The sequence below is a fragment of the Podarcis cretensis genome, assembly GCF_951804945.1.
Source record: "Podarcis cretensis genome assembly, chromosome: 3".
Lineage (NCBI taxonomy): Eukaryota > Metazoa > Chordata > Lepidosauria > Squamata > Lacertidae > Podarcis > Podarcis cretensis.
The window spans coordinates 46,924,225-46,952,004 of record NC_137172.1 but is presented as its reverse complement, the minus strand read 5'-3'; the positions used below and the strand labels follow the sequence as shown (position 1 = coordinate 46,952,004).

At 39.6% G+C, this 27,780-nt stretch overlaps 1 protein-coding gene and 1 long non-coding RNA gene across 18 annotated transcripts in view; one reads left to right on the top strand and one right to left on the bottom strand.

Moving 5' to 3' along the window:
* The window catches only part of RYR2 (ryanodine receptor 2), a 246,863-nt gene extending 233,106 nt beyond the window's left edge, over nt 1–13,757 (top strand). For all 15 annotated transcript variants that reach the window (XM_079969396.1, XM_079969392.1, XM_079969401.1 and 12 more), the window contains 10 exons: nt 1,491–1,533; nt 3,162–3,295; nt 4,154–4,214; nt 5,056–5,202; nt 5,720–5,854; nt 7,315–7,471; nt 8,944–9,008; nt 10,232–10,332; nt 11,201–11,252; nt 12,444–13,757. In XM_079969396.1, coding sequence (XP_079825522.1) covers nt 1,491–1,533; nt 3,162–3,295; nt 4,154–4,214; nt 5,056–5,202; nt 5,720–5,854; nt 7,315–7,471; nt 8,944–9,008; nt 10,232–10,332; nt 11,201–11,252; nt 12,444–12,539 — 991 coding nt within the window. In that variant the 3' untranslated portion in view covers nt 12,540–13,757. The remainder of the gene's footprint in view (nt 1–1,490; nt 1,534–3,161; nt 3,296–4,153; nt 4,215–5,055; nt 5,203–5,719; nt 5,855–7,314; nt 7,472–8,943; nt 9,009–10,231; nt 10,333–11,200; nt 11,253–12,443) is intronic.
* LOC307212368 overlaps nt 1–27,780 on the bottom strand; it is a 55,596-nt gene that overhangs the window by 18,267 nt on the left and 9,549 nt on the right. For all 3 annotated transcript variants that reach the window (XR_013836970.1, XR_013836971.1, XR_013836972.1), the window contains exon 3: nt 11,547–11,739. This is a non-coding gene — a long non-coding RNA (uncharacterized lncRNA). The remainder of the gene's footprint in view (nt 1–11,546; nt 11,740–27,780) is intronic.

Here is a 27,780-nt window from a genome sequence, read left to right as displayed (position 1 = left end):
AGCTATAACTATTTTATATAGCTATTAAATGTACATTTTAGCTTGCTTTGTTGTGAGGATATCAGTAAAATAATAATAATCTTCCATTCTGCAAACAGCAGTTTTGTTTCCAATGGCACTGATATGCTTGAAACATAAATGTTGATTCATACAGTCAAATTGGTTCTCTTTTACTTAAATTAAAATGATATACATTTTTAAATCCATCTAACACATGGAAGGTGACACATCCAATTATTTATTCATGTTTCATCCTTTTAAATATAAAGAAAGAACAGGGCACTTTTATTCATAGTATATATTTTAAGGAGAATGGGTTAACTGTGCACATTCACCAGGTCTCATGAAGAATACAGTATGCACATAATCCGGCCATGAAGAAAGAACTGTGCACATTTCCTACTCAGTATACATAATCTCCAACAGGCTTCAGGAAATGTGCATATAGCGACTGTACATTTTCTGGTCATTATGCATAATCCCCAACAGGCCAGTTTAGCATTATATGTGAACTGACGCATCATGTATCTCCAAATGTTAAGTTACATCAAACAGTTAAAAAGAAGAAATAAAAGAAGACGATTGTCCAAAATAGGTATTTTTTCCACTCACAAAAGGCATATTGAGTAGTAGTAGTAATAATAATAATATAATATAATATAATATAATATAATATAATATAATATAATATACCCCACCCATCTTGCTGGGTTTCCCCAGCCACTCTGGGTGGTTCCCAACCAAATATTAAAAACACAAAACAGCATTAAACATTAAAAACTTCCCTAAACAGGGCTGCCTTCAGATGTCTTTTAAAAGTTAGATGTTTATTTCTTTGACGCTGGGAGGGCATTCCACAGGGCGGGCCCCACTACCCAGAAGGCCCTCTGCCTGGTTCCCTGTAACTTCACTTCTCGCAGTAAGGGAACTGCCAAAAGGCCCTCAGAGCTGGACCTCAGTGTCTGGGCTGAATGATGGGGGTGGAGATGCTCCTTCAGGTATACAGGGCCGAGGCCATTTAGGGCTTTAAAGGTCAGCACCTTTACACACACAGCTTAACACAATCTGCAGAAAAACCTGAAATGTCATTTTTGCATCTCGTAGGCAAAAGTTAATTTTGTGTCATAATAGAGACCACCAATCCAGTACACTCTAAACAAAGCTTCACATGAAACAATGTTGTGTTGTGGGAGTTCTGTGGACACATTAACACATCTGAATGGGAAGTTTGCACTAGGGAAGGAAGACATTCCTACCGGATTTTTTTTTAGTAATTAGGACTACCTGTGTAAATTAAACCTATAATAAATTTAATTATTAAATGAATTTATTTATTTATTAAACCTATACCATATTATAAATACATTTGTATTAGGTAGCTTTATTAAGCTTTTTCTGTAGGCAATTCCTACAATAGTGTTACCTGTGAATTTGCTATTCAGAAAAATGTTTACTCATATGAGTGCTATCTTACTTTTGTATATCTTTAGATCATTTCCTAACAACTATTGGGACAAGTTTGTAAAAAGAAAGGTAATGTTCTTACTATAGTTGAATTATGTAATTTTGAATTTGTCTAAATTATTTATACATGTCCTTTTGTATCATTATAACTTGTATCCATTATTATTAATTTAATGCAGTTATATAAAGCCTTTCTGCAGAGGTGACCATATTGGCCCCCATTTCAGAGAACTATGACAAGAGATGGGGAAGGATTTCAGTTTGCTCCACAGTTTGGACAGATTATAATTTGAACATGCAAATTAGACAGCATGTTTCCAAACTTTCTATGAACGGTTCACTGAGGTGTACTTAAAAAAACCACTAGGACAGTCCAAGGGTATTGTACAGAAAAGACATGGCTGCTCCATAGTTTCATAGGGACAGCCATCCTTTTTTTCTACAGTGGCACACCATATCATACTGCCACTTCTAGGGGTGTTTCACTCAAAGGTTTTATGCATGCAGAGCAAGTGATGCACTTTCAAACTGTTGCAAACATGCAGAAAGTTTTAAATCAAGAATGAATGAAGCAGGGATCTTCAGAGAACTTGGGTAGTGTTTCTAAATCAGTGTGTTTTGAAACTGTGTGGGTTTTTGGGTTGTTTTTAAATTGCATGCATTTGGGATGGAACAGACATGGTAGTCGACTCTTAGTGCAAGGGACATGGACTGGATCAAGAATGTTTTATCTATCTGTAACCATGACTGCTGGCTGCATTGCTCATGAAACTCCAAAGATGATCAGTGCCTTCGGGGGAAGCACCGTTACGAAGATAAGAAAGCACACTTTACACATTGACTGGGGCCCACTACTCTTCTTTCCATCTCACAATTAATCAGCATTGTCAGAGGAGGGCAGGCTAGCTTATGTGTTAAAAACGTTCACATGGCCCAATCCATAGCACTTATCCTGGCTAGAAGATGAAAACCACCCTTCCTGCCAGCAGCTTTTCATACTCTAGGGAGAACAAATCTTCAGCCAGAAACTGCGGACAGATGGCAGTGGCTCATGTCTGTATGTGCAGAATTCATACTAATTGTTTCTTTAGGAAGATACTAACAGAAAAGAAATTGATGGAACTTTATATGAAAAAGAAATGATTTAAGATTTGTGTAATATATATATATGTATAGACTATATTTACCCATAAATTTAGCCAATTTAATTATTTATATAGTTAGAATCATTTTTCTTTATGTGTGCATGTAATCAGCTTAAGCTTATGGCTATTGCTGCTGCTATACAGAGACTAGATATCAGTTCTTGACTGAAGAAGAGTTTGGATTTGATACCCCGCTTTTCAAAGCGGCTAACATTCTCCTTTCCCTTCCTCCCCCACAACAAACACTGTGAGGTGAGTGGGGCTGAGAGACTTCAGAGAAGTGTGACTGGCCCAAGGTGACCCAGCAGCTGCATGTGGAGGAGCGGAGACGCGAACCCGGTCCCCAGATTACGAGTCTACTGCTCTTAACTACTATACCACACTGGCTCTCTGAAGTCTACGTGTTCAGTTTGCCACATAATTGATCAATCAGTATTATACACATATATTGTGAATGAGCTGTTGAAATAATTTGGATTCAGCTGAAATATAACCTGTTTTATTAGGTTTCCAAAGTAGAGAGAAAAATAACAATCTCCTCCATTCTTCTAGGTTATGGATAAATATGGAGAGTTCTATGGAAAGGACAGAATCAGTGAATTGCTGGGAATGGACAAAGCTGCTCTGGATTTCAGTGATGCTAGAGAAAAAAAGAAACCCAAAAAAGATAGTTCTTTATCAGCTGTGTAAGTTTTCAAAAATTTGGTTGTTTAAAAAAAACATTTAAGCATTTTTTCATACGTAGAGCCTACAGCTCTTAGGCTTTTAAAGAGTGACTATTTTTAGTTAATAGTGACTTGATATTCTGAAGCAGTACATATGTTGGGGGCCGATGAAAAAAATTAAGTTGCCTATTGTATTTGCACTGTGAAGAAAAAGGCATCTTGCTTTGTAGCTTTTAAACAACAGCTACCAGAATTTCCTATCTTGGCAACACCCCTGGCCTTGACGGTAAGGGAATAGGGGACTCCAAGTCAGTGGCATAGCGTGGGTTGTCAGCACCCGGGGCAAGGCAAGTAATTTGCGCCCCCTAACCCGGTAGGGGCAGAGAGCTGCGAGTGCGAGCGCCCCCCCCAGATGTTGCGCCCGGTGCGGCCGGCCTCCCCTGCACCCCCCACGCTACGCCACTGCTCCAAGTTAGTCATACTCAAGTTCCATTGTAATCAGTAAGACTTAAGCAAGATGTGACTTTTCCATTAATTTCAATGGAACCTAAGTATGACAGCCTTAATGTAGATTGGCACCAATGACAGTAACACAAATAAGTTAAGAGATGTCAGCTTCTTGGAGGAAAAAGTATAAATGCAGTGTTGTTCCAGTGGGGGTTTCTGAACAAAAATAAAAATAGTATCACCAGAATCTGCCCCACTCCCACTTTTAACAATAGCAATAGCAGGAATTAAAATGATATTCATTTGAATTGGTTTTAAGACAGCTATGTTGAAAACAGGGCAGTGATGGCTTGATACCCAGGCTGAATGAGGTAATTGTTACATATTAATATAGTGTTATTTCTTACTGTGTCTTTCATATATTTTTTCCAGACTGAATTCTATTGATGTAAAGTATCAGATGTGGAAATTAGGAGTTGTTTTCACTGATAATGTAAGTTTATGTCATCAAATACAAATTAAGTACTAAAGCAGGAAACTGGTTTAGAGTGTGAGATTTGGCTATTTTAAGTGAGGTTGAAAATGTGTATTTTGCTATATTAAGACTCTGAACATATACATATGGCCAATTCCATTTGATATTCAGATGTAATATAGTGTAAATTTTATCGTATCGGTGAAAGTCTATTTATGACATGTAAGGGATTGTTTAGCTTTTTGCATTTGATAACGTAGGTTGTTGGCTATGACTACTCATGCTGCAATAAACAAGCATTTTCTATGCTGTTTCCTTGTAGATTTAACTATTCATCATTTTTCAGAGCTAGAACTGAACACACTGCAAAGCTCACCTAGAGGGCAAAAAATCATCCTGATGAGATACAGTGGTTCCTCCTGTATCCCACTTATTGTAATGACTTGCTAGACCCTGGGTTCAGTAGGAAGCCTATGTTAATGATAAATGATATTGGCTGATATTGTTATTTAGACCTTGAAATCAGATATTCTCTCTCCCCAATTCATTCCTTTACTTACAAAAGCAGGCTTTTGGTAGAGGAGTATTGATTCAGTTGAAAAACTGAAGGTTTTAACCAGGTTATTTAAAAAAGCACAAAAAAATGTTCATTTAAAAAGAATATGAGTTAAATAAAACTGATTTAAAATGTTTTTTGTGTTTATTTGGCAGCTGTTATGCTCAGAGCTAGGGCACCAGGAATCTTGTACCTGGTAGTATAAATTACTGAGTTATTTGGTTTTGCAGCTGAGTCCAGTTAATCACAATTATCACGTTGTCTGCCCTTTTTCTAATTTTGTTTTACGCTTTCTCCCTGAAGTCTTTTTTGTACCTCGCCTGGTATATGACCATGTCAGTCCTTGGTCATTACAACAACTTTTTCTTTGCTGCTCATCTTCTTGACATAGCAATGGGATTCAAAACGTTGAGAACTATTCTGTCATCCGTAACTCACAATGGCAAACAGGTAATGTTGTCTTTTCTATCATTAACTACACTATCCTTTAAAACCAAGTTGGTAAGGAGGAACAATTATACAAACAGAATAGATAGAAACAAAAGGGTTGTTTCATAATGTTTGTCCTAAAAATTCAAAGGATAAGTCACAGTTATACTTGCAACTCTGATTTTGCTTAATTAGTTGTAAAAAAACATGCAATGGGTACTAATGTCTTAACTAGCACATGCTATCAGTGTTACTAAAGTCTCCTTTCCTGCGGCTGCAATGGGCAAGGAGGAAAAAGCAAAAGTTGCCTCTTCTCTTCTGCCATTTACATAGGTATGGATCACTGGATCCTCAAACTGAAGGGCACAGTTGGCTGCAACCCAAAAGTCAATATGCTAAAGCGTCTCTCTTTTTTCTTTATTAGAAAGAAAACTTCTGCATGAGGGCATTCAGCACAGAAATATATAATTGTTCCATCAAATCATATTGTTGTACTCTTAATTAATTTATCATGTGACTCCCCCCCCCCTTTTTTTAGCTTGTGCTCACAGTAGGATTACTGGCAGTGGTAGTTTACCTGTACACAGTAGTCGCATTTAATTTTTTCCGCAAATTCTACAATAAGAGTGAAGATGGAGATATGCCAGACATGAAGTGTGATGATATGCTAACGGTAAATATTACTTCAACTTTTATTCATCTCCCCTTGTGTTGCTAACACAAGTTCTCAATGCCATTCATATAACTCAGTATGGTTATTATAAACATAATGCTTTCAGAAAAAGGAAGGTTCTGTTACTATAAATTGACAATGGCAAAAGGATGTAGTAATTTGATTTCTCTACAAATACTAGAAATACTCTGTAGTCAGAATAAAGACATCTCAGAAGCTTGCTCTTATTGGATAATAGTGAAAATCAGGAAAGCTGGGATGATAATTTCTCATGAGTTGACTTTCGGTCAGGCTTCAAAGTTACAGACAGAACTAGTAACATACCAACTGTTTATACAGTACAACAAAAACTACTTTTATGATAACACCGGAGTCTTGTCTAGTAAAATGAATTTGTCTGTCTCTGAAGCCTGAACTGAAGTCAGTGTGGGGGAGGGAGGGAATTGGACTGTTAAAAATATTGGTAAGGTTTCTCATTTCAAGCCACATATATTTAACCCTTTGTTTAGAAAAGCATTGTAAAACAGTATCAATAGTTACGAATCCAAGGCCTAGTGTCAATATGCAGCATCCTGTCTCCAGCAGGTGGGCCTTGCTAGTTTCTGTATTTATGCCAAACAACAAAGTGAAACTGCCAATAAATAAAAACAACAAATTTAAAAGAAAGCAGTATTCTGTGAATGTTCCTAGTTTCCAGTTAGCTGTTCAGGAGGGATATTTTAGCAAGCAAATTTTGTATGAATATAGGAAAAATAATTAGAATGCTTTGTTTTCTACAGTTTTTAAGAACAAAGTAATTGCCCACTGTATTCATCATTCTTTGTGGCCTCTGTGCAGTTTCACATTGGTAACTGCTTCTGTGTGGCTTAAAAAATAAGTTTTGCTGCTGATTTAAGCAGTGGTGAAGCTGCAGTCAACAGCCCAGCAGCAACCTCGTGGGAATGAAATTCTGTAAGAGGGCACTGCCACAGTGCCATCCTGCTGAGGGTAACTTCACCACTGCTTCAAGCAGTGTTTTGTAAAAGAAAGGCAACTGGAACCCTCTGCTGACTCCTGGTAACTCCCCTCAACAGATTTCATCCTCCCCACTGAGAAGGTTGAAGACTCCCCCCCCCAAAAAAAAATTGTACAGGGGCTTAATGGTCCCCCCATCAAAGCATGGAAAGGTTTAGCCCGGTGATAGGGACTAGGGAGCATTCAGGCTTGAGGCTGGTTTAGGTTTGTTATGTCCAAACCAGGCCAGGATCTTTGAGAGCTTCTCTGAAGAGTGTGATGCTCTCTCACCCCTTTCCCTCAGGTAAACAGACCTGCATTCCCACTCTCTTTGCAGCCACTCATTTATCTGAAATTCTGACCGAAAGATCAAGGCGCAGTTTAAGCCTTATGCAGATTAATATATAGCCAAAGCAGATGTAGAATGAGCATTTTTAATACTACTATCTTTTCCCATGTGTTCATAGTGCTATATGTTTCACATGTATGTGGGAGTGCGTGCTGGTGGTGGAATTGGTGACGAAATTGAAGATCCAGCAGGCGATGAATATGAAATCTATCGAATCATCTTTGATATTACGTTTTTCTTTTTTGTAATAGTTATTCTCCTCGCTATCATCCAAGGTACATATGCATAGTTTTTCAGTTTATACCTTATTTTTAACTGACAAAATTACCCTTTCCCTACTGATGACTAAAATCCCATTTTCCCCTGGCACGTGGGATGAAACATCATGCCACCCAATATATAAAAAAAACATAAGCTTCCTGTGTCTAATATATTTGCTTATGTTCAAAATCTATTTAACGTGCGTTTAGTGTATATAGTGTTCTATATAGCTGAAAATTAGAGACAAGTGAATAGGATAAAATGGTGTTGTCAGGTCTTGTATATCTACTGAAATCTAATAAAAGCACACACTCTAGTTCCACTTCTACAAGAATTCCAACCACAAAAGGTCCTGCAGAGCTTTGCACATGATTGGATCATGCCCACAATCTGAGTGCATGTATATGAATACTTCTCATCTGCAAGAGCCTTCAGACCCAATACCTCTTCACTCTTTCCTTTTTCTGCAACAAGTCTCCCTTTCTCTTGTATTTATATTCTTGGCTCTGATGTGATTTATTTCTTTCCCCTGTTCTCTAAGCCACGGTCCATTACCTTTGTCGAGCTCTGTTAATGTGACTGTGTTAGTAATAAGCATTCATAATGAGAACAGGAAAATGAAATGATGTAACCTCTTTAAAAGCATCTTTTAGCAATTAAGACTTGTATTCCATATACACACTCTTGTGAAGAAGGAACAAGAGATTAAAGTCAATCCACAATTACCGTATTTTTCCATGTATAAGACCAGGCATAGGCAAACTTGTTTTGAGAGTTGTAGTCCCAGAACATCTGGAGGGCTGAGTTTGCCTATGCCTGTATAAGACACACGTATAAGACGACCCCTATTTTTTGGAACCCAAATTAAGAAAGAGAGCCAGAGCTCGAACCCAAGCCTGGGCGACCTGCACCACAGCCTGAAACTCTATTCATTCACCATCCGTGTATAAGGCGACCCACAATTTTTGACTAAAATTTTTAAGCAGAAAACATCATCTTATACACTGAAAAATATGGTAGTTTTCTCCTCTTGTTTTATGAACTGCGCTTCAGACAACTCCAGTTTATATGGCAAATTCAAACAGTTCATGTACACACTAGGGATGGACGATATCTGGTTTTCAATATCATGTTATATCACCAACTAAACATCACAATATCTCAATATATCACAATATATACACGCGGTGGCAGAGGGTCTCACTGGGCCTTGCCACAGGGGAGGAGGGGCCTACTGTGCCTCCCCATGGAAGCGGAGGACTTTGTGGGCATCCCTGTGGTGGGGGAGGGCCAGAAATGTTTCTCTGAGTTAAACACAGATTCAGCCTCTACAGTCATATTTACTACAAACTCTGGCGGTGATTTGAACATTCAGTGCATATAACTTTAGTTCTGAGTAAGGTTTAAACATGTGCATCAGATTATGACAGAGTTTGCAAAATCAAAAGCATCACCTTATTTTAAGTATCACCTTATTTATTACCAGGTTTAATTATTGATGCATTTGGAGAATTAAGAGATCAGCAAGAACAAGTTAAAGAAGACATGGAGGTAATATATATCAGCAATTCTGTCGTGATGTATATGGTATTTCTGTGAAACAGAAATACATGTGTAATAGAAAAATAAATTGTGTATAGCTAACATGCTAGTGAGAGTATTCCAGTTTAGGATTTCCCTGGCATACTTCTTTTACATAGAATATATAATGGACTATTGGGCTGGCATTATGGAGCAGCACTGCATTCTGAGGGCTTATACCACCAACAGTCACTGCTGTAATCTATGCCAAGCAGTAGTGGTTCTCCAAAGATTTAGGCAGTGGTGTTTCCTAGCCCTGTTTCTTGAGATCCTTTTAAGCAACAAATGCTAGGGACTAATCTTGTGTATGAAATGCATGTTCTCCACCTAGGGATGGAGAATAAATTAGTATGGTTCACATTTTAAAGAGAACCAACCTGATTTGCCAATCTTGTATTTATACATGGATAAAAAAAATTGGATTATGCGTTTTGTGAATATTGCAATGCAGTTTCAGTTTGAAAAAATACAGTGGTGCCTCGCAAGACGAAAAGAATCCGTTCCGCGAGTCTCTTCGTCTAGCGGTTTTTTCGTCTTGCGAAGCAACCCTATTAGTGGATTAGCGCTATTAGCGGCTTAGCAGCTATTAGCGGCTTAGAAAAGGGGGGGGGAGCGAAAAAAATCGCAAGACTCGCAAGACGTTTTCGTTTTGTGAAGCAAGCCCATAGGGAAATTCGTCTTGCGAAACGCCTCGAAAAATGGAAAACCCTTTCGTCTAGCGGGTTTTTCGTCTTGCAAGGCATTCGTCTTGCGGGGCACCACTGTACACATTTTGAACAAGCTTAGAAGGCAAATACATTGGAAAGTGTACAGGAAAGCTTATTTTGGGGGGAAATGTGTGCTTTGGAAGGGATGCATATAATTTAAATGCAGCTAAATCTGAAAAAACAAACAAACAGAAATAGGCTGATTCATCTTCCCCTAGTTCTACTACTGATACATAAGGCTTTTTCAGAAATAGTACAGGAAAAGGAATAGGAAAATTTGCATTTCAGCATCGACCCTTTATTTTCTTTTACTTAACGGAGAGAAATATTTTAGCATTCAGAAAGCATAGGTTGGAAAAGAAGAGGGTACATTTCTATTTAAGGCCTTAAAGCAAGGGATTTTGCTAAGAAGTTTGAGCTTGGCATATAGAGTTTCCTTGTTCTCTTAAAGAATATTTGGACAATATATTTTTTCATTCTTTTTAGACCAAATGCTTTATTTGTGGGATAGGTAATGACTACTTTGACACAGTGCCCCATGGTTTTGAAACACATACTCTACAGGAGCACAACTTGGCTAATTATCTGTAAGTACTTTAATGTCATCAAATCTGAAACATAATAGGAGATGCAACAAGTCAATATTTTGAAGTAAAACTCTAGTTAAATTTATATGGTGGTTGGAAAAGGAAGTATTTTGCTTTGTGACAAAAAAAAAAAAAAAAGGTCAGGGGAGCCCCCATCTAGTATTGAATAATATGCTTAAATCTGGAATTATGATATGAAATTTGAAACTGAACCGTAATCGTTGGAAACAGCACGAAATTGACAACTAGAAAATAAATCCTATTGAAACGCTTCATCTAAAGGTTGTGGCTTCAAGCCCCATGTCGGGCAAAATACCCCTGCATTGCAGGGGGTTTGACTAGATGAACCCTATGATTCTATGAAATAAATGGACTTAAAGGCTTAGTTAAATTCCTAAAATAACAGATGCAATATATATTAACAAGTTACAATGAGTCCTGTAGCCTTTCACTTCAATTCAATTTCTGGAAGCCAAGTTTCGATTCAACTGAAACCAGAATTTGGTTTCATATCCTAGTATGGAGGGACCCTAACCCCCAATTTCTCAGTTTGAATGTTAAGAAACCAGGTATTTGTTCAGGGAGGGAATAAGTGAAGTGAGGTGAAGAGGGAGCCAACCACCACATGGATTGCTCCTAGTTCAATAAAATATGGTTTAGTAGACTGGTTTTTGTACTGGGGCTATAAATCATAGCCATGAATTTCCCATTCTACACGTGGGAGGCCTTTGCTTTCTAATGACAGGCTGATACGTTCTTTTATTTTTAGTTAATTTCTTATATACAGGTATTTCATTCATATATATATATATATATATATATATATATATATAATAATAATGAACAACAACTTCTTTCTTTATCTTAGATTTTTCCTGATGTATCTCATAAATAAAGATGAAACCGAACATACCGGGCAGGTGAGACACCAACATGTTGTGTAACAATAACTACCTAAGATTCATTTTTTTTTGTCAGAAACTTTTAAATGTAATCTACTGTGATACAAATTGGTACCAGTATCTAGAAGTCCACTAGATGAGAAAATGACTGTTTGTTACCTTTGATAGCTATGTGAAATTTCATTTAGAAGCATTTCGAGAGATTACATCAATTTCGATATTTTCTTTGTGTACTACTTGTGTTAGTTTGGAAGGTCACATTTTAACTTTTTTAATGAATTCACAAACATTTCAACTTCTGGTTCTTTCCACTCACCAAAGTTATGGTATGTCATGTAGAAACTGGGGGATTTGCCACCTGTACTCCTTTTTGCTGATGAATTGTTCCAGTCCAGCAAGGGAGATTTAAGCATTCCATATACGTATGTTCATCTGGATGCATATCCCGTATCCATGCTGCTCTGAACATCAGTCAATTGACTGGATGGTTTCTTGAGTTCTGGCCCTTTGAAAAAATACAAGCATTGGAAAATTAAGAAATGTTAATACTCATCCGTACATAATATTCATTCCCCCTGTGGAGGAAACCAAGATAGATTTTGTAAAGTCCTACAGAAGCATATTATTCCATAACAAAAATTGCTGCTTTTGCTATTCTAGAGGGAGAGATACAGTATTTTATATACTTGCAAGAGGCTTAATTTTCTGATGCTGTGTACTGGATCTAGTCCATTTATCTCCAGAGCAGCTCCCAAGACCTACAAAGGCGAGGATAATAAAGAAATAGGGTCCTGGCTAGACAACACTATACAACAACAGAAACTGAAACACAGACTTGGATAACAAATACATAAAGTATTTATAATGCTTCTGCCACACGTGAAAGCAGGAACGTACTTGAGATTGCTTCAAGGCGACAGAGTTAAGCTTTTCTCTGAAGTAACTACATCCCTGTCTTTGGGTTTGGGGGGGACACTAAAACTGTTGTAAGATCATGGAGAAATACCTTTCAGATAAGGCTAATGATCCCTTCTCTATAAAGTTGAATCAGTGTCTACAGTACGTATTTTGGCATAAAAGGCTAGGTTTTGATCATCCTTTCAAAATCCTTCAGACTTGCAATAGTGAAAGTTTTAGAGGAAGTGGCAAAAGTCTTTCAAATGTATTTTAAAAGTAAGTTCAACTATAGTTCTCTTCTGTGTCTTACAGGAATCCTACGTATGGAAAATGTATCAAGAGCGATGCTGGGAATTTTTCCCTGCCGGTGACTGCTTTCGAAAGCAGTATGAAGACCAGCTTAACTAATTCTAGTTGAGGACTATCTCTTGAGAAACCATCCACACCTCTCCCGACTCCTTTGGGAACAGTTACCAGATTTCCCAGATCTATTAAGCAGTGTGCTGTTTGGAGCACCAAAGCTTTTTTTGATGACTCAGCTGTCCTTTTTTCTTCTATGTTTGCTTTGAGAACAATGAGAACTTAACTCTGGGAAGAGAAGAAAAAATATCCCACACAACAAATCCCCATACATAACATGAACACACGCACACAACAAGAGACTCGACAGCTTTTTTTCTCTGAGACTGCCTGATGATTCCCTTAACTAAGAGAACACACGTGGGGTAATGTGATAGCCACATTCATTCAATCTATTTATTTCATCATCCTGGAAGGACCTCTGTAGTTCACGGAGTGCTGTAAAGGATTGTTGTGGACGCTAAGTTGTGGGGAAATAGTGCCTTACTATATGTAGGTTGAGCTATGCAGAAGATGAGTGCATGATGACATCTTATTTTCTTTATTTGTCCTCTCTTTCCTCCCAGTTAATATTTATTTTGTCTTCTGGAGGGGCTTGGGAGGGATTTGGCTGTGCACACCTTTTAAATAAGACTATGGCGTGTCTCAGGATAAAAAGTAGTTTTTTTTTCTCATTAAGCTCAGTTCACAGGTATCTTCCTCTTTATCTCTTACACTTATTTTGGTAATGCTCTGATGCAACACTGCAACTTTATGAAATCTTTGTATGAAAACAAAAAGACTGCAGAAAAAAACCTTTAAAAAGAATAATTTCATTGCATGTTTATTATGCAAGTTAAAACAACAAAAAGCAACCTTCTGAAGCAAGTTGATCAACATGAGAAAACATTCACGATAATATTCATAGTAATAAAGTGTTGTGGGCTTTATTGTACATTTGAAACCAGTGTCATCAACCCACTATGTATATGTTATGAACTTGCCAGTAGTTTGGATTTATTTCCTTTTTGTTGTTTTCCTTTTTGTTCATTTTGCCATTTGTGATCATTAGTGGAATTAAGGTTTTTCTTAGGTCAATTTTTAAAATCCAAGGTGAAGCAATATCCATTCAGGGATTTCATTATTTGCATCATGAAACACCAATGACGTGTACATCACTCCATTTTGAGTCCTTTTTTGATTGTAATGCCAGTCTTTACAAATAAAAGGAGAGATTTGGAATGGAAGCAAGGTGCTTTCGCTGTCACTTCGCTTCTTTTTAACAGAGGCTGTCAGTTTTTCTCTAAAGTTATTGCAACAATTACCCCCTTCGTCTTCATAGCATCACTGTTCCTTCTGCGTTAGTGAACGTTCCAATTTAAACCCAGACCACCACTTTACACTGAAGAAAATCTGCTTCTTGATCACACTCACTTAGCTGTAATAAAAGGTTTATTCCAACCTAGCTTTCAAATCAAGAGAGAGTTTTGTGGCAACTTAAAGCCTAATAAAATTATTAAGGTAAACCTCCCAATTGAGAATAATACTTTATGTGGACTCTAGTCCATAAAAGCTTATGCCATAATAAACATGTTTAAGGTGCCACAAAGCTTTCTTGTTTCAGTCGCAGCAAACTAACACAGAAACTAGCCTCTGGAGCCCTTTAAATTTATGTAGTAATACTCAAGATAATTAATGGCAGTACACATAAGCAATTATCTGAACCAGTTAGTTCTGTATATCCCTTTCTTCTAAGCTACACTAAATTGCCAGCAAAGTTTTGTTTTCTACTCCACTTCAACCTTTAAAAAGGGAGGCAGGAGACAGTAGAAACAAATTAGAAATCTAGTAATGACTTAATCTAGTCTTCGATCTAGCTATCTTGTGTTAGGGCTGACTGAATGAATTGGTCTCTACTGTGAAAAGGCTAGAGTGCCTAGCAGTGAAGTTCTTTTGAGAACTTCCCAGAAGACACAGTGTTAATTAGACTGTTATTAATCAATGCTACAATATCTTTCTTAGTGTCGGATTTTATCTTGGTGATAAACCCAACTGCTAAGCAATTTATGCATTATAGATACCCTTTGTCATATACAAAAACACACACAGCAGGAGATAGGGATCACTACTTAACAATTTGCTTTTTCCTTGTTACAAATTTATCCTTTGCTCACACATTTGGGATTCTTCTAAGCAACTATACACTCCCCAAAATGCAGTATCTTCCTGATTGTTTAAAACATCAAGCAAACCTTAAGAGAATCTTGCTTGCTTTTTAATTAGTTTTCATCATGGCAATTTGCTGGAGCATCATTACTCCCATGTTTGGTAAAAGTAATAAGAAATAATCGCACACCTTAGTTATTGAAACAAGGAGTGATTAGACAATGAAGATGGGACAGGCTGAGGCTGCTTTAAATGGCAGAGTTGTGAACTGTGTGTGTAGGCCTTCACCAAATAAATCCAGAGCCTTAGCCTTTCCACTAATGGCGAGAATGTCTGTAAGGTGAGAGCGTTTGGGGGAAAAAAGGGGAAGTCATGCATAGTGAAAGGCATCTTCTGGAGCACTGAAAATGTTGGCTACAATGTGTGCATTGCCATGGAGGGGGATTTGATGGGGGGGTTGTCTTTGCCCATTGGTCAGTTTCTTTTGGTGACAACTGATGGCCGGTCTGGGCAACCTCATCCACACGGTTCACAAAGCAAAACTCCAAATCTCCTGCACACAACAGAAAGAGATTTGCAATCCCAATCTAGTTTGGTTTACAACAGGCATTCCTGCACATGTCTGCTTTTCATCTTCAGTTTCTGATTCAGCAAATGATACCTAAACAGAAGCCTTACATATGCAGATATGCACAGCTAGATGGGTATGATCCTGAACAGCAAGTGATTTTTAGACTGTTGAGCATGGTGCGCAGGCTACCGGCTTTTTAAAATGGCTGTTCTTTGTGCATTTATTTCCAATATTTAAGCTATTTCTTGATGTCTGCAGTTGTGGTGCATGCTGACTTGCACCTGAGTCAAATTACTAACATTTCCTTTATACCTGAATAAGCTTTTCCTTATTTAGCCCCAAGCCATCTGGCACACAGCTTCTACAGCCTTCTAAGACTAATTATTTTCGTTTCACTTATGAACTTGAGAAGATTTATAGTTTCCGATTATCTTCCAAGATTTTGTTTTCTGGATTACATCATATCTTGCATAGAATACATTCATATTTGATAAAAAATATTTCTAACATCATCATGGCCTTTGATAAAAGTCAGTATCTTACGTTTGTTGGTTGGATGAAACTAATACTGATGTTCAAGGTGTCTTGAAAGTATTGAACTGAAGGTCAGGATAATAGTGATTTCACATGTAAATGAAATTCTATGTAAAAATAATTGAAAAAGCGTAAGCATGATCCCACTTCTAAGGCAAACCATCTCTGTACTGTCTCTGTCTCTAGAACAGAGTTATGCATCTGAATAAGTAATAATAGTAGACAAGCAATTTGTAGGTAACCAAGGTAAGTGGGGATTTGTAGTTCATGATTTAAAATTGCAGTTTTCGTTATGCTGTGAAGATGGAGCAAAAACATTTGGCCAACAGGGCAGGTATGTTTAAGGAAATTATGACTAGTGTGCCCTGCCCATGCTGGATAGCAGATTGTCTCTGTAGTGCTTTTAAGCTTTAAATTCCTCTGGATTTAAAAAGTAGAATGATTTTAGGCATATTCAGCTTTGTAGATCTGTTGAAAGGGAAATGTAGACAAGCCCTGCCTACTCAACAGGGAAGGTCTCCAGTGTTTTTTTTTTACTCACTTGCTTGAACCTCTTTGTGATCAGGGCTCTCTAACTGTGCAATGCACTCCATTTGCATTCAAGCAAATATGAGTAAAAGCTCAACATAGGGAAGTTTCAGAACTCAGCAGGTAGGGTCACAAACTCTCAGTGATGTTGGGGGCAGGGATCATGTGCATGCTCCTGCTCCCATTCAGAGTTGCTTGGATGTGCCTTCTGAGTAGTCCTTTTATATTGTTTATCCTCTCTCCTCTTGCCCAAACCACCAAGTCTCGACATGGTGCCTAGAGAACAACTTGCACCTAAATATCAGCAAGACAAAGGAGATGGTGTTGGACTTTCGGAGGAAGAGAGGGGAACTAGCCCTGTTGTATATCGGGGAGAGGGTCTCTTCCTTTAAATTGCTGGGAGTTTACCTTAGTGAAGACCTCACTTGGAAAAAGCAATATAACTCAGGTGGTTAGGAAGGCCCAGCAGAGACTCCATTTCCTCAGGGTCTTGCAAAAGAACAATGTCAAACAAAAACTGATGATCTTCTACCGGTCCACAGTAGAAAGTGTCCTTTCATACTGTATTGCAGTGTGGTACACTGGTTTGACAGCCACAGACAGGAAGTCCCTACAGAGGGTGGTGAATGCAGCACATGATATCGTGGGCTGTACCATGAGTTTGCTAGATGACATCGCAGGAGACCGCTGTCTCAGGAGAGCGAGGAAAATTCTTAGGGACGATTCACACCCCGGCCACCACCTCTTTAATCTCCTCCCTTCGGGCAGAAGATACAGAAGTATAGTCAGCTGCACCAACAGGTTAAAGAATAGTTTTTATCTGTGGGCAGTTGGGCTGCTGAATGAAAAAAAATAATAGTGGTGCAATTCACTTCTGACAAGCACACAGAGTGCGAACAAGACTGAGTGTATGGGGGGGAGGGGGGCTTGTTTAATTTCATTGCACACAGGTGATGTAGTGACAATAAAGGTTTATTTATTATTTATTTATTGTTCTCAATGGGAGTTTTGCATACATACAGAAAGCTGCCCATGGAAACAGCAAAATTTCCCACCATGCAGTTACATTTGAATGTCCTGTACCAGCAATTTAATCCATGACACTTTGTATCAGCATCACTTTGGTATACTATACTGAACTACACAAAGAAATTAAAGGTTCATTTAACTTTTGATGTATGCTGTAGAAGAAAATCCTGTTCCTCGGTTAGTACAGATGCTCTGGGAAATACAGCCGTAAGTCAGAATTTCTCAAAGCATCTGTACTAAGCTGGGAATAGGAATCTGCTGTCCAACATGTGCACTGCCATGACATGTGTGTTATTTCTCCCAAAGTATATTTATTATAATTGCTCGGACAGAAGGACATCTTCTGTATCCATACTAAGCACTGCTCTGTCAAAAAAGAAGACCCCACAGCATTATGACTTGAAATTTTGCCTGCTGTTAAATTTGATAAACTTTTTATCCAATGGTGAGCTTTTGGGAGCAATATCAATATTCCAGAATGATTGGTCATATTCTTAAGATGTCCTTTGTTACAGTCTTTTACTGAGCCACCATATGGATAGAAACCTTCCTCTGACTGTAGAAGTTACTGGTTCAAATGAGATCCACTCTGGTGCATGTTACTGGAACTTGGTAGTTATCCTTACCAATAGCAGTGGCCTCCCCCATGGGAAACTAACCAGTCAGCAATCACAGACATTCATGCTGCTGAGAGCCCGGGTATCTTCAGAACCACCTGGAAACTGATGCCAGGAAGAATGGAAATTCCCCTCACTGCTCAAGCTCTCACAGCAACAGACCTGTATTTCCTTCATGGCTCCCTCCAACTGCTTTGGGGCTTTCCTTTCACCCAGAATAGACCTGTCGCACTGTTACCCGACTGCCCTTCTTTCTGCAGCTTTGACTTTACAAACAAAGTGGTAGTCTAGGAATGAGGAAAATCAAGGCCACTAAGGAGAATGCTAATAGGGAGAAGCAGTGATGACACTTCCTGCAAAAAGGACAAGGTGAGAGAGGAGTCATTCTACAAGGATGCCCTCATAGAGGCTGTCTGAGCCAATGACTTCTACAGACAACAGCTTTTCTTCATGGGATGGCTCATTAGACAGATGCCATTTGAATTGGGGCTCAGAGCGTCAGTAAAGATCTGCTTGAGCTAGTTTCACAGACAGGCTCTGCAGCAATCCATCCAGTATAGAAAGGGGGGTTGAAATGGCAAAAAAAGCAAGTAATGCTTTACATTTCTGGGCTGCAATTCTGGGCTGCATCAATAGGAGTATTGCATCTAGATCAAGGGAAGTAATAATGCCACTGTATTCTGCTCCGGTCAGACCTCACCTGGAGTACTGTGTCCAGTTCTGGGCACCACAGTTCAAGAAGGACACTGACAAACTGGAACGTATCCAGAGGAGGGCAACCAAAATGGTCAAAGGTCTGGAAATGATGCCTTATGAAGAACGGCTAAGGGAGCTGGGCATGTTTAGCCTGGAGAAGAGGAGGTTAAGGGGTGTTATGATAGCCATGTTCAAATATATAAAAGGATGTCACATAGAGGAGGGAGAAAGGTTGTTTTCTGCTGCTCCAGAGAAGCGGACACGGAGCAATGGTTCCAAACTACAAGAAAAAAGATTCCACCTAAACATTAGGAAGAACTTCCTGACAGTAAGAGCTGTTCAACAGTGGAATTTGCTGCCAAGAAGTGTGGTGGAGTCTCCTTCTTTGGAGGTCTTTAAGCAGAGGCTTGACAACCATATGTCAGGAGTGCTCTGATGGTGTTTCCTGCTTGGCAGGGGGTTGGACTCGATGGCCCTTGTGGTCTCTTCCAACTCTATGATTCTATGATTCTATGATTTCATAGTCAAGTGAGACTTAAATGTCAATAACCTTTTTCAAGGAGGCCATGCAACAAAGGAACATAGTGTTGTAAGAGTCACTGCCTCTTCCATACATTTAAAATAAAAATACAAAATGATATGTCGTTGCTTATTTACAGCTGTTATAGCACATGAATCCATAGCATAAACTTCATATTAGATTTAAAAGAAAACCAAACTGCAGAATTTCCAGGATATGCCCTGTTCATTTCCTGCTTAAAGTGTTTTCTTTTCCCACCCACTCAAAGTCGAACGTTCCTGCTCCCGAACGATCAAAAACCAGAAGTGAGTGTTCCGGTTTCTGAACATTTTTGGAAGCCAAACGTCCGACTTCTGCTATTGTTTCCAGCATGCCTGCACAATCGGAAACCAATCGGAAGCCATGCCTTGGTTTCCGAGCGTTTTGGAAGTTGAATGGACTTCTGGAATGGATTTTGTTTGACTTCTGAGGTATGACTGTACTTGCTGGCAACAGCATCACTCATGCAGAGCAATTGAAGTAAATGCCTGCCTAATGAGCTGCCAATTGTAGCTCAGTTGCTTCAAATGGCAGCAGAGCAGTCAAATGAAATAGCACAACTAAAAAGCCACTATCACTGCCTTCAGCATTTATCATGGTAATCTCTGCTGCATCCTTAAAGGTAAAGGGACCCCTGACCATTAGGTCCAGTTGTGGCCGACTCTGGGGTTGTGGCGCTCATCTCGCTTTATTGGCCGAGGGAGCCGGCGTACAGCTTCCGGGTCATGTGGCCAGCATGACTAAGCTGCTTCTGGCAAACCAGAGCAGCGCACGGAAACGCCGTTCACCTTCCCCCCAGAGCGGTACCTGTTTATCTACTTGCACTTTGACGTGCTTTCAAACTGCTAGGTTGGCAGAAGCAGGGACCGAGGAACGGGACCTCACCCTGTCACGGGGATTCGAACTGCCAACCTTCTGATCGGCAAGCCCTAGGCTCTGTGGTTTAACCCACAGCGCCACCCACTCCATCCTTAACCACCCTCAAAGAATATTACCAGGGGAGATGCAAAAAAGCAGCACTTTCAACTTTTACAAAGAAACCCATTCACCCTATCAAAGTTCCTTTTTTAGGTGTTCCTGGTGCCACAGATACAGTAGGCAGTGGATTCTCCTTCCTTGGAGGTTTTTAAACAGAGATTGGCTGGCCATCTGTCATGGGTGCTTTAGCTGAGATTCCAGTATTGCAGGGGTTGGACTAGATGACTCTTGGGGTCCCTTCCAACTCTAAGATTCTATGATTCTACAGTATAAGATTTCCTCAACCTGCACTCAAACCTTGCTGCTTTTGACCTTGCTGCTTCATTGCAGCCAACTTCCTAGGAAACAATGGATTAGGTTATGCTTTGGCAGGAGACCGTGTTTTTGTACCTTCCACAGATCAACTAGGTCTAGGGTATCGATAGGCCCTCCAGACATACCAGCTGCTTTATATCGAATCAGACCTTTAGTTCATCCAACTAAATACTGTTTACTCTTGACAGTCAGAGGCTCTCCAGGATGTCATTACCTGCTATACCTCCTGCATGCAAAGCATGCATTGCTCCCCTGAGGTATGGTTCTCCCCCGACCCCACACCAGGAAAACCCCTTAGAAATCAAGGATTCATCACTGTAATAGGCCATCAAACTCCTCTATGGAGTTTAAGCACTATCAAAACCCACGAGAAAGATAGAGAGAGAAGCCATACGTCTCTCCAGTAACTTCTATAACGAACTATTTAAACTAGTCTAGCCTCTGCTCTTGCCCAAGAAAGACTGGTGATTGCCCAAACTCTCACCTGGGACCCAAAACCAACAATCCTCCCACCTTCATGTTTGAAGCAGTCCTTACTCCCCTGGGAAGAGATGCAGATTCACTACCATCAGAGATTTGAGAAATGTAGCACTCCATGAAAATAACCAATAGGGTCTTGTTTTCCTCCTCATGAGATGATTGCCTCAGCTAGGCTGCATTTAGGGAGAAATCGTCCTATGTCTTAAAAATCTCATGGAAACCTTGTCGTTGAAGAAGCCCAATGGGCAAAACAAGGGTGTATCCTGATAACTGGTCTATCATCAGCTGCCTGATTGCTACTAAGTAGTTCTGTTTGTTACACTCTCAAGACATAGGACTATGCAGAAGGCAAGTTCATTTGTTACACTTTTAAGACATAGGATGATGCAGAAGGAAGATATCAGTATGAAATAGCATTGCCAACAAGAACTGCACGTTGTAATTGTTGGACTTGACAATCTTTGGACTTTACTATCCTTGGACTTTACGACAATAAAAACATTTAGAAGGTTAATAGTAATATATGTTATTGCCATCAGGAACAGTGCTTTGCAATTTTATGATATGACGATTAGATTACATTTTCATTATGTATAATGTTATGTTACTTTACAGCCAGTTACGTGTGTGTTGTGGTATTCTGAACATGATTTACGTAATGAGGCAATTGTGGTGTGTGTTGACCTAGATCTATTTGGCAGCCATTCATTCTTTTTGCTCTGCATTGCTCCATCACACTCCTGGTCCAATCCAAAAATATTTTAAATAAAGTCCATTCCACCTTGGTCAAGGGGGGAGGGCATAATAAAACCTTGTTAAATTCCTTGTTGAGCATAAATCAAAACCTCCCCCCTCTTTTCTGTGGTAAAAGACAGAATAACATAGCAGCGGCTATGTTTCATTTTGCAGCGGAGGACAAAAATAAACACCATTTGAAAACCATATGAAAGCACCAAGCACCTTGTCCTCCCCCTTCCTTTCCCTTAAAAAACCAAGCCCAGTCCTTTCGGCAGCTGATTGATTGCAGCTCACTGGCATATGTCGGTCCAGAAGAGCCTCTTGATTAACGCCAATATTCCAAATTATGGAGAAACCAAGCACAAATCATGTCAGAGATGGAGGCTCATCCATGGCAGGGACACACTCCCAGGTCACACTAGTTCTGCCTTTCAAGTTGGTGACACGGGCTTGAGTGGCACAGTGGGATGCAGTGAGCTCTCCAGACCCCACTGGGGAACATGGCCAGGATTTTTGCCTCATAAATCCTGGCTTCCCCCTGCCTGAATCTCCTTGTTGCCCACAATGGGCAGCAAGGAGCAACAGTCATTGACTTGTGATGAAAGCCAGAAACCCGGTATCTGAATTCTCTTTGAGGCAAACATATAGCGGATGGAAATCATGCTTCTAATAGTTGCTTTTTTACTGTCCAGGATTCTTTGTGATCTTTGACATCTAAATATCCTTCCAAAGTGGGCTAATGAGAGATTTCCCAGTTTTATATGCTTACTTAGATTCTGTACTTAAGAGGTTGTGATCCATAAAATCACAATTTAAACAGTTGTGGCTGCCTACATGAAAAGCTTTCAAATAGCTGGGTAGTGATGAAACTTCACATGACAGTAATAGTCAAGATTGAGGGCAGAAGGAGAAGGGGGTGACAGAGGACGAGATGGTTGGACAGTGTTCTCGAAGCTACCAGCATGAGTTTGACCAAACTGCTGGAGGCAGTGGAAGACAGGAGTGCCTGGCGTGCTCTGGTCCATGGGGTCACGAAGAGTCGGACACGACTAAACAACTAAATAACAACAACAATAATCAAGAAATCTTCTTAACACTTGAAAGATTCATTGATTACAATACGAGTCTGTGTTCAGAGGCTACTTCTATTTTCTCCAACAAGATGAATTTCAGTACAATCTCCATCAGGCTCTACTCATCATTCTAAGGGTTTGACTGAAATAAAAGAAGCCACATTGGTAATGTCACAATAATCCCCAGGTTCAACTTCCAATGGTTCAATTGGTATGGCCAAGTGTTTCAGATACTCCTTAAATCTGCTTATCTAACTGCCAGCAATTTCTCCAAATGGAAATAAAGTTCAATAAAATCAGATTTCTATGGGGTAGTCAAAGAATAAATAGATGCAACTGCATGTACATCGTCTTGCTTAAACTCACAGAATTGTGGGCAAAAGCTGCAAAGAGCAGTGGTGAGGCTAAGAAGTCTGACCCCTTGTAGTGAATTTGGAAAAGCCAGTGTAGGATGTCAAATGAAGAAGACATTTCAACCCCTCTTTTCCAAATTGGCAAGAAAGATACAGGTAAAAGCTGCAGTCTCCACACAGGCACTAGATGATGCACTATTAGCAGTGAAAATGAAAGCAAAGAAATCCAGTATATAAAAATAAATTTAAAACTTCATGGAGGCATCCTCGGTCAAACCACTGGCACCTCTTAGGCTATGTTATTGTCCATGCTCAAGATGGAAAGCTCTTCAATCTGAGCAGGCTGAAAGCAAAGAGTAAGGTTACCGTAACTTCCCCTTTCACGCTAATAATTTTGAGAGGGCAAGGGCCATGGTGGTAGGAAGAGAGAACTGAAACAGAGATCTCTCTCTCTCTGAAGTTAGTGCACCCTTAGAGAGGGAGAGCCAATGCTTCCTATGCCTTCTGGGACACATATGAAAATACCTAGAATAAGAAGAAAGAAATCTGAATAAGCTAATTCCTGGCTGCCCATTATCAGCCATCCTCACACTTAGAAAAACCACAGAGTTGGTGTGGCAACTTGCAATCTGCTAAGGAGAAGCAGGAGAAGTGTTCCCAGCACTCTGAACTTCATCCTCTGAAGAGGGAATCTTATGAAATAAGATACCCAATAGCCTTAATCCGTAAGAATTTAAAACCACTGGATCAGAGCCAGTAGTAGAGGGCAAACATTAGCACAGACAATTTAATCTGATTTGCAGTGTTCTTTCTAGCCTAGGTTAGGATACCCACAAAAGAACAGCCTTCTCTAGCAGTGCAAATCAGGGGCAGCAGTCCCTGCAAGGGAAACCTAGAAAAGATGGCCAATCTGCCATTGCCAACCTTTAAGACAACCTAGTCAAGTCCAGCTCCTTGTAATTGGAGTCTCTGCCTCCTAAAGGTGCTGGAAATCACAAATGTGGAGCATGCTGCTATGCTCAGGGGTCCTGCTGTTAGGTTTCCCATAGGCATCTGGTTGACTATGATGAGAACATGATGCTGGATGGGCCATTTTCATTTTACCATAACAGTATATTCCCAACCTTTTTCATACAAATCAGATACAGATGGTGTGGCCTTCACTTCTTAGCATAATTCTAGCAGTAGTTGCTATATATGATCTTAGTTCTCCATGCTGCAGTCTTACGGACTCATTTACATGGTTTAACAAGAACACAACTGAACACAGGAAACTTCATACCCTAAGATTTTAATTATTTAAGCTCTGATTTTTGCTCAACTTTTTTTTTGCCACTTTACACTTCCACTACATAAGATAAAACTCTCCTAGTTCTTTTCCACATTTCCAACATGAGTACTTTGCATTAATCCTTTGAATTCTAACAAAGAAGTAGTAGAAATAAGTTTGACCTGCAACTCAGTTGTTGAAGTGCTGCATCCCCATTCTCTGAAGGGCTGCGATGTGACTGACTGTGCTCCATGCAAAGCAGAACTGAAAAGGGAGCTGGCTTAAAATACAGAAACTGCACAGTGCAAGCCAAATGCATCCATAAGCAGGAAACAGTTCAGATGAGCTTGCCCCTCTGAGGTGCACCATCTGAAAATAAGCCCTCGGCTCAAGTATTACGGATCACATTCCAAATGTTCTTGTAGATCAAAGGGTATGTTAATCCTTTCAAGGTCAAGGGTCCTTGCCTCAAATCCCACCAAGGATGCAAATTTCTCAAAGGTTGGAATTGTGACCACCAGATTAAATATGCTGATAATGACCCTGCCAATCATGGGATCTCGTTCGCTTTCAGTTCTTCAGGTGAACAGTTATATTTTGTAAAGCTACTATTTTATTTTACACTGCAGAAAGAAACAATGACAAAATAGCTTCAAAAGCAAGAAAAAGAAACAGTAAACTATTTACATGTCCAATTAATCGAAAGCAGCATGAACACATAAAACCATACCAATGCTGGGTGATATGGCTTATAAACACTATCTTTCCAAATTTACGAGTGAAGATTGACTCTTCAGTTTAAAGTCTTAAATTCCTCTTAAATGAATTTCTTTAAATCTGAATTTCTTTAAGGCTGCAATCCTAGGGTGTGGGGTGAGGTAAGTGAAATCTAAAGGCAGTACTACTGCTTCACCCAAAGCTGTGCCAAGCTCAAGTTGACATGGTATAAACTGGCAGTGGAATGTTCTGTGGTTCTCTGTCCATTTCTAGGCCTTAGCATATTTTATATATTTGCCTGTTTTCTCTCTCACTGGAAACAATGGGAGAGAAAGATTTAAGCATTCTCATAAGTGTGTCCAATTCCCCCTTCAGTATGGAAGCATGTCAGGTGACTGGGAGGGCCTTTGACCATTCAGATCAAAGCTGCTCCCCAGAATGCCCTGTTTGGGGCCTTACCAACTTTGAAGTTTGGTTGTTTGATGGGCCAAAGCTTTGGAGAAGCTGTTGACATTAGAAAGGGAGGGTCTGACATGAGAGCACCCTCTATGACCTTGGAGAATGAAGGGTAGATCCTACTGTATGGCCCTTGGAATGCTCTTCAAGGAACCATAGGATTTCACCCTAGATCATCTGCCTTGAATTGGCATTCCCCTCCACTGCACAAAGCAAACCCAGTTCTAACCTCCAAATAAAGTTTTATTTTAGCTCCTCTTTTTTCTGTTTCCACAATGCCTGCAAGAACCAATGATGACTTTTTTTAAATCAGATACTTTATACAATCACATCACAGTCTCACTAAAATATAATTTCTTCTGAAATCTTAAACAGATGTACTATCAGGGGCAACATTTAGGTAGGGCACACTCTGATTTAGGCATGCAATTATTCTTGAAGAATACCTGTATCTCTCACCAACTTGCTGCTTTCAGGCTAAGAGGCAAACTAGGCGTGATAGGAGATCCATGTGTATTTTAGCAACACAATTCTTAAAATTAATATTTGGGCCACATGGCTGCCCTGTATACAAAGGGGGAAAGTTTTGCATAAAAAGAAGTATGCATGAGTATGTAGTAGGCGTAAAACCTACTCCTCATTCATTAGCTTGCTACATTTCAATGTTTTAAGCATGTTTCTTCTAGCACTAATCACTTTCAGAAGCCTGGTCTACAAACATTGTTCAAATTGCATTCTAGCTATTGCCTAGCACTGAAGTACCGTACATACAGTATGTGAAGCTGCATTGTGGTTACCTCTATATCTATCAGCAGGTGGAGCTATTGCTTTAGTTAAGTCTCCAGGTCAGTGAAGGAAAGTCAACCTTGCCCTTTGAGGATCTCCCTTTTAGATATGAGTGTCAAACTTTTTTCTCCCAAGTTCACCTTCCAAACCTACCGGCTCTTCCAACCCCCTGCCTAAACATACACATATTCAGACATACCACCATCTTAAGGCTGAAGTGTATTACATAATATTAATGTCATGCTTTATTAAGCTTTACTACATGCACTGCTTTTTTCTGGGGGGACGCAGGGGTACACATACCCCTAAACATTGTGAATCTAAATTTGGCCTCATTGAGGGACAGTATTTCAATATGAGTAGGAAAATGAGAGTACTCTTAAACATTTTTTTTAAAGAAAAAAGCACCGAGTATATGAATTAAGAAATACAATTCCCCAGAAGCCTAAAGCTCACATATATGCAGAAAAATAACATCAGTCAAAACATACAAATATTCAGTTACAGGTAGGTAGCCATGTTGGTCTGCCATAGTAAAATAAATAAATAAATAAAAATCCTGCCAGTAGCACCTTAGAGACCAACTAAGTTTGTTATTGGTATGAGCTTTTGTGTGCATGCACACTTCTTGAGATACGTATCTGAATATACAAATATTCAGTAACTATATTGACTGCCACCACAGAAGTTCTCCATATCCAATCAGTGATCTTTCACAGAGCAATGCTTCCATCACAGATTAGAAAAGGAAAGGGCTTTTAATTGACTCCACAAGTTGTACCTTTCAATGCCACCCAATTTTACCTAATTCATTCACTGGTAGCTTTCTAAGAACAACAGATAACCATCACAAAAGGCAAAGGATCCAAGACTTTTCTGGCCCCCAGTAATTTGAGCACTACCACATTATGTGAAATTCATGTGTCAGGACCCAATGGGCCAGTTCAGCTTAGAACGAGGGGTGGGGGGTGTTCTTTCCTTTGCACAGAAAGCCTACGTGTCATGGCACCAACTACTTTGAAAAATTGTCATATGGCTAAGGAAGCCACTGTTCAGAAATCACAGTTCCAAAGTTTTGCAAGCATACAGAACTCATTGCATGGCTAAACAGCATAAAGAAATCCTGGCTGGTCTCAAAAGCCAACACATGCCATTGCCAACTGACAACTGTACTTCTTTTAACACACAGTCCATCACCCCCATGAGGAATAATATCCTTGCTGACTGAGAAAAATGTGCTAGTGGTTTTTAGGTAAAGGTAAAGGACCCCTGGACGATTAAGTCCAGTCAAAGGTGACTATGGGGTTGCGGCGCTCATCTCGCTTTCATGCCGAGGAAGCTGGTGCTTGTCCACAGACAGCTTTCTGTGTTATGTCGCCAGCATGACTAAACCACTTCTGGTGCAACAGGACACCAAGCGTACGGAAACACCATTTACCTTCCC